General features: G+C 39.9%; 1 protein-coding gene across 10 annotated transcripts in view; it reads left to right on the plus strand.

Annotated features, from left to right (window-relative positions):
• Positions 1–11551, plus strand: part of EPB41L2 (erythrocyte membrane protein band 4.1-like 2) — a 163956-nt gene that overhangs the window by 84719 nt on the left and 67686 nt on the right. For all 10 annotated transcript variants that reach the window (XM_010834618.1, XM_010834617.1, XM_010834616.1 and 7 more), the window contains exon 5: positions 8661–8703. In XM_010834618.1, coding sequence (XP_010832920.1) covers positions 8661–8703 — 43 coding nt within the window. The remainder of the gene's footprint in view (positions 1–8660; positions 8704–11551) is intronic.

Below are 11551 nucleotides of genomic sequence, written 5' to 3' on the forward strand. Positions count from 1 at the left end.
ACGCCAGGCCTCCTTGTCCATCACCAACTCCTGGAGTTCACCCAGACTCACGTCCATCGAGTCAGTGATGCCATCCAGCCATCTCATCCTCTGTTGTCCCCTTCTCCTCCTGCCCCCAATCCCTCCCAGCATCAGAGTCTTTTCCAATGAATCAACTCTTCGCATGAGGTGGCCAAAGTACTGGAGTTTCAGCTTCAGCATCATTCCTTCCAAAGAAATCCCAGGGCTGATCTCCTTCAGAATGGACTGGTTGGATCTCCTTGCAGTCCAAGGGACTCTCAAGAGTCTTCTCCAATACCACAGTTCAAAAGCATCAATTCCTTGGCTCTCAGCTTTCTTCACAGTCCAACTATCACATCCATACATGACCACAGGAAAAACCATAGCCTTGACTAGACGGACCTTTGTTGGCAAAGTAATGTCTCTGCTTTTGAATATGCTATCTAAGTTGGTCATACCTGTGTGCCATCTCACACCCATTAAGATGGCCGCTATTAAAAAAAAAACAAAATAGAAAATAACAAGTGTTGGCAAGGAAGGATGGTGAAAAAATTAGAAAACCTGTACACTGGTGATGGACAAGTAATATGGTGCAGCTATTAGGGAAACAGTGTAAAGTTTAGTCAAAAAATTATAAATAGGATTGCCAAGTGATCTAGTAATCTCACTTTTGGGTATATATCCCAAAGAATCAAAAGTAGGATCTTGAAGAGGTATTTGTACACCCATGTTCATTTCATCACTACTCACAATAGCCAAGAGGTAGAAGCAGCCCAAATGTTCCTTGATGGATGAATTAGATAAACAAAATGTGGCATATTCAGAATACAGTGAATGGAATGTTTTTGAGCATTAAAGAAGGAAGTCTTGTTAATCCTGTAACATGGATGAACCTAGAGGATATTACACTGAATGAAATGTTTAGTTACAAAAGACAATTACTGTATTAGTCCCTTGTATGAGGTATTCCCTAGTTAGGCCCATGGAAAAACAGAGTAAAATGGTGGTTACCTGTATTAGAGGGAGGAGATAATGGAAAATTGTTGTTCAGTGGGGATAGAGTTTGTTTTGCAAAATGAAAAAGTTCTAGAATCTGTTGCACAGCAATGTGATATAGTTAGTTCTGCTTATCTGTACAGTAAATGTTGGTTAAGCGGATGAATTTTATGATTTTTTTTTACCACATTAAAAAAAATTACTACCCGTGTGCAAACTAGTATGCATCTGCAACTCTGGCAGTGAATAATTAAGACATAAATTCTGCCTTCACGAATGTCCCCACTTAGTTTCAGTTGAGAAGATTGAGTAATTTGGGTTTTTTTTTAACTCTGTTAATAAATTTTGACTACTGTTCTATAGGAAGAGTTCAGGTTACTAACAGGGAAGGCTTCCTAGGAGAGGATTATGCTTAGGCAGAGACCTGAAGTTTGAGTGGGCTTTGGCTGGGCCAAGGGACTTAGGAACCACACACATAGGGCCCTGAGTAGGAACAGCTGACCGCTTGCAAAATGAAAAGACATCTCTTGTGGCTAGTGAGGGGAGACCGAGTGTTGATAGGGGTCAGGTTACGCAGGGCCATCTAGGCTGTATATTTATTTATCAAGGCTTGGGAGATCTCCTTTATGCTCAGAAAAATGATGGCATTGATAAGCTGATGCAGTGATATGAGACAACCAGTCTTGCCTTTAAATGATCTGAGAGAGTGTGAGCAGGACTGTTCACCCAAAGCACAAAAGGAGCCTCAGTTGAGGTTATGGTAGTTGAAAGTAGACAAGCAAATGATTTAAAAGAGATATGGATTGCTTGCTGTTGACAGTCCAGCTGGGATCGTAAAATTGTGATGGCAGCAGAATATACTGTGCTTCTCTAATTGCTCTCTGGGCGTAATAGTGGAGAAATGGGGTGTTATGTTCACAGTGGTTATGGTAAAAGGGCAAAAGGTTGAGAAAGCTGGAGATCCTGATGCATAGGTAATCAAGCTGATTGATTCATAAGATCAATCATAAGGAAGGAACATAAGCAGAAAGCCCATGAAGCTGAAATGGGCTGATAGGCTGGGAGAAAATGACCAAGGGATAAAAGTTCTAAGTTGAAGGGCAGGTATGGTGAGAATAAATGGGGAGAAGACTTAGGAGAAGAAATGATTGCATCTGAGAATGGAATGATGACTTCTAATGAGGTGGAGAACTCTGTGTGGTGACAAGCCTGAGTGTTCAGCCATGAAAAGGTTTGGCTGAAATCAAAGAGAAGCTAAGGTCATTAAGGCAGGATTAAGGTAAGGTTAAGTTTGGAGGGGTTCTCCATAGGGTTCTCATGGACAAGAAAAGCTGTTAAACCAAGAACTCATAATCTCGTGTTTTTAAGTGTATAGTTTCTCTTCCAAAATGTGGGATGAAAATGCTCACAAAATTAGGCACACACTTTATTATCTAGACCTTAACTATAGAACAGTGGGAGAATAAACAGTGGGGTGTCCTTTCTGAACTACTTTGCAGAAAATGAATGCACACATGTAATTGGCATTGCCAATATTTAATTATTTCATATATAATCTGATTTTCCTATGTAACTTTTGTGTTGTATAATTTTCTTATTCCTTCTTGCTTACATAGCTCAAATCTAGTTCTTAAGACACCTGGGCAAGAGAATCTTTATTTTTCCCAAGATAAATTTGTATCATGTCCTTTTTTTCCCCCACAGAAGCTTATTACTGTTGCACTAACTCACCTCATGCAGTTTCAACAATGAGATGCTACAGGATATAGGAATTTAAACTACTTTTTTTTATGCTGAATAGTATCTGTGTTTATAGATATTTCAGGCACTTATCATTGTAACATATTATAATAAGAAGGTGAGGTAAAGCTGTGGTTATTTGTATGAACACTTTCCAAGGAGAGGAAGGTCTAATCTTTGTTTTAGTGTAGTGCTGTGTGTCTTATGGTTGGAAGCCTTTCACTTCACTCTTGAGTATGAAAATCTATCATTATTAATGTTAGAACCTTTTAATGTCTGCAGAGAACTCATATACACTTTATTGTGGAAAATTTGTTAAAAATATGTGAAATCAAGCAATGTGTTATTCTTTTATACATAGAATCCAAGTCTATATAGTTCTTGTATTCAGGTCTAAATGGAACCATCATTAAGAGTTTGGATTGTCTTTAAAGGGAAAATACTGCCTTGAGTTTTTGATGTTAATAGAATCTGGCATCTGGCCCAGGGATTTTATTGTCATTTTGCTTCTAGCTATATTGAAAGGGGAGCTTGTTTGAAGTGTAGCTGATACCCACAGCTACATTTATGAAAATTGATTAATGCATTTCTCTGATAGTCAGACCATTTCCTCCCCCCACCAAAATGAGACCTAAAAACTCTAGTATTAAACTATTTGTCATTTTTAAACTGTTCTTTAATAAAATTCTATATTCAATCCAGATACACCTTATAATACCACAGATAGGAGTTGGAATCACGTTCTCCCAGATGCATAGTGAGTATTTCACTGTAGCTTAGAAGGCCTGTGACGTTTCTGCTAACACCTTCATGATGGCAGTGTACTATTAGACTTAATTTAGACAGAGGTATGTACAGTAAAGTAGATCTGCTTCAGTGCTGTATATTCTTAAAGGAAAATGCAGATTTCAGACAAAATTACTCTTTACCATCTGGTGATATGGTGTGTGTTAGGTTAACTTTAATCTCTCTCACTGGCAGAATTGACAAGCACCAGTTTTTAAGGCATGACCAGCCATTTTGAAACACTTCTAACTCTGGGATCTAGGTGTTTCTGTTAGAAAATAAATGAGAATCACTTTATTTAACACTTTGCTGAGACTCAGTGTTGAAAATGTTATAGGGAAATGACAAACAACTTGGTATTAATAAAAACTGTTCTACAGCCTCAGATTTGTAGTGGATAAGAAAGTAGTAGGGAAAGATTGAAGGCAAAAGGAGAAAGGGGTGTCAGAGGATGAGATGGTTGGATAGCATCACCGACTCAGTGGTCACGAATTTGAGCAAACTCCGGGAGGAAGTGAAGGACAGGGAAGCCTGGTGTGCTGCAGTCCATGAGGCTGGAGAGTCAGACACAACTTGGCGACAACAACAACGATTACAGAGCTTCTCCTAATTAAGTGGCAGAAGGACTTAAGTGTGAAAGAAAAAATATGTGTATAGTTATTTGCTTCTTAGTTAAAAATTTTTTTCTATAACCTCCAAGGCCCGTTTTTGTTTTAACATTTTTATGTGTGGTAGATTCCTTTGATAGTCTGGTGAATGCTATGTACTACTTCTTTTTTCTTTTTGTATTCAAGAAGTAGTTTTATTCAGTGGGCTAATTGCCAATTTCAAAATATTTGGTATTCATTACTCATAATTCAGCGTGTTTCACAATTTAAGTTTTAAACACTGAATGAAAGATTAACATTGACAAATAATTGGGATTTCTTTCGAATCCACTGCCTCTTTCAACCATAAGACATGATTTAAGCTATTAATAATTTTATGTAAAATTGTATATGGGCTGCTTCTCAGAGCAGTGTTTGAAATATATGATTATAAAAAAGTACACAGGTCTATGAAGGAAACCAGTAAATAACATTCTAACATATTACTTTAAAAATTGAGATGAAGTCATCATCAATATTTAACCCCTACTGTGATTTCAAAATATTGATTAGCATAAGTGATATTTTAAGATCTGCAGCTATTCTAATGTGCTGTGGAAAAAGTTTTGATTCCTGTGAGTGACAAAGCTAAGAACGCTGCTGATATTAGCCAGAACTTTTCCCCTCTATATTCATAACTGATTGTAATGTCAGATTTCAGCTAAAGGTTAATGAAGATAGAGATGTAACACTTTTTCCCCAGATTCATAGACTTTTGATTTCATTAAGGTAATTTTAATAGTACAGACATTCTAGGACCACAGTTTAATTTTAATTTACTCTTGTTGGAAGCCTGTGATAGGATTCTCTAAGGAGGGAGGGGTCTGATTTTTTATCTCATCTGGCCCATGACTGCAGAGACTATATTTTTTTAATCCAGAGTCTGATTTATTAACTTTTTGTGGGTAGAAATAGTCACATAAATATTAACTTCTTTAATATATATAATACATCACCTTTGGAAATAAAAAATTACATGAAAAGGGATATACACAGAAAGGTGATAGGCCAGTTTAATTTTATCATTGCTGGGAAACATCTACGTTAAAAGCATTGGATAAAGTCTTTGCATGTGTCCTTACTCTTCAGGAAACATTTGAATGAATGGTTGAAAAGAAGAACCCCAAGAGGTAGATGATGTGATCTTCATCTTAAAGTTTAGAAACTTGAGGCTTAAAGAAGAAGATTAATAAGCCCAAGATCACAGAGTTGGTGGGAGGCCAGAATTTTGCTCTAGAAATTTCTGATTCGAAAATCTATGTGGCAGCCAAATCTTTAAAAAATGTGAATGGTACACCATAGTCTGTCATGGTGTGTGCATGTGTGTGCGTTCGTGTCTTTTTCCTGGCTTTTCCCATCTTTTTGCATCTGGTTCTTGATCTACCCAGCATATCTCAAGTATCAAAACCAAGAATTTATCATTTCTTTGTTAAAGAGTTTTGTGTCTGCTATTTACTTGTAATTGATAATGCAGAAAATAAGTCCTGTTAAGGCATTTTTGGGTTTTTCACTTTGTTTTTGCTTTGGTTTTTTATGAACTCATGACTCTAGGCAATAAAATTATATCCCAGTCATCATGGTTGAAGGACTCATTGGAGCTAATTATTCAAATAAAAATAAACCTAAGAAAAATAATCTGTAGTCTTTTAAGATGACCACAGCATGAGGAAGGAGGAGGCCAACAAAGGCCAGGTACTCACCTACAGGTATTAGCTCATTATTGACTAGGGGATTTTTGCAGAAACTTAATACCGGTGGCCAGCGATTTGTTGTGTAAGTAAATATTGAACTGTTTCCAGTGAGTAACATTCGGGTAACAGAAGACTTGTTAATATGTCTCTGGTCAATAGTGTGTTAGTTTAGTACTTAAACTGGTTGCCTGGAGCTGCCAAGTCCTGTGACGGATACAGGAAATGGGGGGTCTCTCCAGGCCTTGCAGAGACCCCCTTACTCCTTGTGAGAGTGGAGTTCACAGTGTGGAAGTGGTCAAGGTTGATTGATGGTGAGCAAGGGGCAAACCAGGTTGGTGGATGCAGGGAGTCTGCTCTGCTGCCCCTATTTGATCACACGAGGAACACTCTGCCCACTTAGTCTCTGAATGGGCTCTGAAATAAAGAGAAGCCACTTTGACCTTAATATTGTGCCTGACAGTGTGGTGAAAAGTGGCCCAAGAGTGAGTCGGTCTGACCGTGGCTGGCTGGTGCGCTGAAACTTGTCAGCCATACCCCTGGGTCTGTGGAGCTGGTATTGACGGTCTCCATGCTGTACAGAAACTGTCAGGTTACTCCTCCATGGCTTTGGTGCTTCAGGTGGGAATGGACGGTGCCAGATGGCTGGGGCACAGGGTTACTCCTAGGGGTCCCAGAAGATGGTACTTGCCCCCCCCCCCCACTTTTCCTCTGAGAACAGTAGGTGTTTTTGTTTTTGTCTGTTCCATGGGAGGCATCTCTACCAACTGTCACACAGTGAAGCTGGGGATTTGGAAGGATCTGTTTAGGCCTGGGAGACCAGTAGTTTTCCCTCCCCCTTCTCTTCTTTCTCTGTGCTCATGTTCTGAGGGATTTTTCCTTTTCAGTTTGGCACCAGTTGTCTCTGATTCAGTTTTTCTTGATCTGGTAGTTACTTCCTTGGATGAAATGCCACAACACTTTGCAGCCTCCTTCTCTCTTCTCCCCTAGCCGCTCCCCAGGCTGGGCTGGAGACTGAATGATGTGTTTTCTCATTCTTGTGCCTCATGAGAGCCCACCATTTGTGAGCCAGCTGTTGAGTGGACAGCAGCTGCAGGGCCAGGAAGCTGAATGCCAGGCTGTCTTCTCGGGGGAGAATGAGAGCTGCTCCCTAACACAGCGCTGGAGGTACCATGAGGGGGTCCCGCAGGCCCTTCACTTGAGCGGGCCACACAGCTGGGCCACCAGTCCTGTGAAACTTAGCCCAAGCTCTGGTAGCTCTTTGTTGAGAGGGTTGAATATAACCAGTGTTTGAACAGAGCCATACACACCTTGGATCCTTGCTGCCCTGAGTGTAAGCCCTGAATGGCATAGTAAGACCCATGCTTTTGCTTTCAAAGCATCCTGTTATTACTACTACTTAATGCTGTGTAAGATGATGTTCTGTTGTACCCATTCAGTGTATTGTTAAGATCGTAGGTTTTAATTTTCTCTATAATGATAAATGTTTTAACTGTTTGCTTTATATATGCAAATAAAGTTCTATTAATATTTAAAACACTAATGTTATAATGCATTATTTGAGATGCTTTTAGAATGCATGAAACATTTTTTTGTAAAGCCAATTATTTGAATCATTTTAATACATCTCATAAAATGTAATTATTCTATTAGTGAGGATAAAGTAAACTTTAATAATGACTTGAGCATAAGATAGGAGACATAAAAAATAAACATATTGCATATATAAACATATGTATGTGTATACATATGTATATATAATTCTTTTTGGATACGCCTTTCACCTGTGGCTTTGAAAGACAAATATTTAATGTCCTTAAATGATTTGAACCTACTAGTTCCAATTCGGTCTTTTTGCCTTTAAGCTATTACAATGTTTTCCTGGAATCTTTTTAAGTTTTCTTCAAGTGTGGAAATAAAGGAGAAGTAGAAAGAAGTTCCTTACGATTGTGACTCTTAACTTGGAATGAAGATTTTAAAAGATATTACATGAAGACAGACAGGAAATACCAGTTCCAGTCTGACCGTGCTTCTCCATGGCCTTGTACAGTGGCAGGGAAAAGCAAAAGTCTAAGGAGGAGTTGGCACTAGGAGTTGAGATGACTATTTGATTGGGCTGTATGTGCTGTCAGTCAGTGGTTTCCAGTTCACATTTTATCCTTCATGAATAAGAGCTCATCATTGTCCTTGACTGAGCTGTCATTTCAGTGTCTGCAGGGGCTGTTTGCTGTTTGTTCTACTGCAAAATAAAGACTATATGTAGATATATTATGTCTCCTCATTTGGGTAGGTTTTGATTTCACATCCTAGAAAATGAAGCCCAAGAGATCCACCTTAAATTGTTTCAATATTTTATTTATAACACATACACATACACTTTCAAAAACAAATCAATACTAAACCTAGTGGAATGCCAATCAGATCAGATCAGATCAGATCAGTCGCTCGGTCGTGTCCGACTCCTTGCGACCCCATGAATCGCAGCACGCCAGGTCTCCCTGTCCATCACCAACTCCCGGAGTTCACTCAGACTCATGTCCATCGAGTCGGTGATGCCATCCAGCCATCTCATCCTCTGTCGTCCCCTTCTCCTCCTGCCCCCAATCCCTCCCAGCATCAGAGTCTTTTCCAATGAGTCAACTCTTCACATGAGGTGGCCAAAGTACTGGAGTTTCAGCAATAGCATAGGACTTTGTTAAAATACGTTTATACCTAAATAAGTATGTGAACTGTCAACTGTTTCACTTTGGACTATGGAGACTGTTTCTTATGGGTTAAGTAACCTTTTTTTCTCCCCTTGCAGAACTGGCTAGATCCTGCAAAAGAAATAAAGAGACAGCTGCGAAGTAAGTATTAGATCATCATACTTTTGAAGTTATTAAGTTAATATTTATGTCTGTTTTTGTCTTTAGTAAAATTCATAGGGGTGTAAGCTAGAATAAGATAGTGATAGAATGATAGACTCTAGTTTGTTTTCATATCATATAGCAAGTTGAAACTCATACTATTTTGTAGAATTATGACTGTTTATTTTGGCGATGGTTTAGGGACTTCTCTACCGGTCAAGAGGTTCTAGACCCCTAATCTTAAATATTTCCTCACGATGTCTACCACTGTGAAGCAACAGCTGTTCTTTATCTGTGGGGAAAACAATGGAAAGCCACTCTTCTGTAACTTGCTGTTTTTATAAAATGTACCTAAGGGAGCCCTGTTACCCTTGCTTTGTCTACTTGATTTTGGTAGTGTGTCCAGTTAGTTTCGGAGAAGGAAATGGCAACCCACTCCAGTATTTTGCCTGGAGAATCCCATGGGCAGAGCAGCCTGGTGGGCTGCTGTCCATGGGGTTGCACAGAGTCTCTCGACTGAAGCGACTTAGCATGCATGCATGCATTGGAGAAGGAAATGGCAACCCACTCCAGTGTTCTTGCCTGGAGAATCCCAGGGAGAGGGGAGCCTGGTGGGCTGCCGTCTGTGGGGTCTGGGGTCACACAGAGTTGGACACGACTGAAGTGACTTAGCAGCAGCAGCAGCCAGTTAGTTTAATTGATAAGCTGACCTCTGGCCCTAGAGGCATGTGGATACACTGTTCCTAGATGTCCTGGAGTGAGGGTTTGAGGGGTGAAGCCCATACAGAACCATCCTTCCAGCCCTCTGAGGTGTTTGCCTTCTCTCCTCCTTGGACTGCTTGTTGTGCTCTGACTCTCGGTTCATTCTTGGTCCTGCTTGTCCCTGACTTCCATATTCCCATTTGTTCTGTCGTCTCTGTAAGTGACTGATGTGTCTCTCTCTAACCAGCTTCAGTCCCCTCCTGTGACTGGTTTCGTGATATCTGTGTCAGGAATCATTAGCACCACACAGGAATCTCTGATAGAGGATCTGGCTACTTCATTTACTTCAGGGTCTGTGAAAAACTGAAGCAGAAAAGGCAGGGAGCCACAAACAGCTGGAATGTTTAGACAAGACAACAGCTTTCTTCCTAGCCCTTTGGATGGTAGGCCCCAGAGTCATCCAGGGAGAAGCTGGGTGCTGGCCTGCAGGGCACCCTCGGTACTGCTGGTTTCCTTTCCCTTCTTGTTTGTTATTCCCTATGTATTTCTTCCCAGCATTAAAACACTGAAACACATCTCTGCTTTTCCCTTCTATTTCTTTCCATCTACTTTCTGTCTCAGTTTTGACGCTCCACATTTGTTTTCTTCATTCCTTTCTCTCTGTCTCTCAAATTATTGATCATTTGGGTAGTTTTCCCTGTCATTTCTTTCCTTTTGTACTCTCCTTTTCCACTCTGGGTGTATAATTTATTTTTTCCATTTCCTCTCCTTGTATACTCATCTTTCTTTTCAAGTTTTAAAAATATCTTTGATTAGAGTGACTTTCCTGATTTGCCCAGGACTGAGGGCCTGATGGGTTTCTCAGGCTGTGGGGCTTTTGACTCCTAGGTGTCATCTGGGGTCACCCCGTCTTTTGACTATCACCCTTCGCTTTCCATCCATTCCTCTGTCCTGCACTTATTAGCTTGATGTTTTATCCAATTATGTTTGGTCCATAATAGAAAAGGGAGAGAATAAAGAAAAGTAGTAATTAGACATAGATACATTATGCTTACATTATGTAAGAAACTGTACCAGAAAGCTTTGGAGCTTTTTCTAGTCCTTTCTACAGTTGTTAAAACTTGGCAAAGTTCATTAATTCGCAAAAGATACAGATGCTTGGTTCTTTGACTTCTCTGAAGCCAGACCTGCCAAATGACCCAGACCATGAACAGAACAGAATAACCTCTGAAACACGATTGATGTTCTGTTGAGTTTGTTTCCTATGGTTTGTTCTGGCTTTTGTTGGATTATTTTTATGTGCTACTCATTTCAGAGTCATGGAGCTATCCTAACTTTCAGAGGGCAAGACTTTTCTTGCTAATTATGAATCACAGTCTTACATTTTGATTATTTGTTTTTAAGGTTTTTTTCCTTTCTTTTTTCTTTTAAAGAGTTATTTCAGTTCTTGCCCTTGTGGTTTAGCAAGAGGAATAACAGTAACACATAGGATTTGGCTTTTCCAAACTATTGGAGCTGGTTTCCTGAATGAAATTCTGTACCGTCTTGAGCATGAAAGTAGGCTGAGGAAATGAAGTTTTACCTCTTTCTTTCTGCTTGTGTTAAAATGGACAAAAGAACTGTTTATTCTATCTTAGACCAGTCTCTGCTATGATTTTTTATTCAGTTAAGAGACAACTAGCAGAGGTAAACATTAATCTTTTTTGAGTTCAATTCAGTTCAGTCGCTCAGTTGTGTCCGATTATTTGCGACCCCATGGACTGCAGCACACCAGGCCTCCCTGTCTATCACCAACTCCCAGAGTTTATTCAACTCATATCCATTGAGTCGGTGATGCCATCCAACCATCTCATCCTCTGTCATCCCCTTCTCCTCCCACCTTCAATCTTTCCCAGCATCAGGGTCTTTTCCAATGAGTCAGTTCTTCACGTCAGGTGGCCAAAGTATTGGAGTTTCAGCATCAGTCCTTCCAGTGAATATTCAGGACTGATTTCCTTTAGGGTGCACTGGTTGGGTCTCCTTGCAGTCCAAGGAACTCTCAAGAGTCTTCTCCAACACCACAGTTCAAAAGCATCAGTTCTTTGGTGCTCATCTTTCTTTATAGTCCAACTCTCACATCCATACATGACTACTGGAAAAACCATAG

This window comes from Bison bison, unplaced genomic scaffold (genome assembly GCF_000754665.1).
Source record: "Bison bison bison isolate TAMUID 2011002044 unplaced genomic scaffold, Bison_UMD1.0 scf7180017864035, whole genome shotgun sequence".
NCBI classification, from domain to species: Eukaryota; Metazoa; Chordata; class Mammalia; order Artiodactyla; family Bovidae; genus Bison; species Bison bison.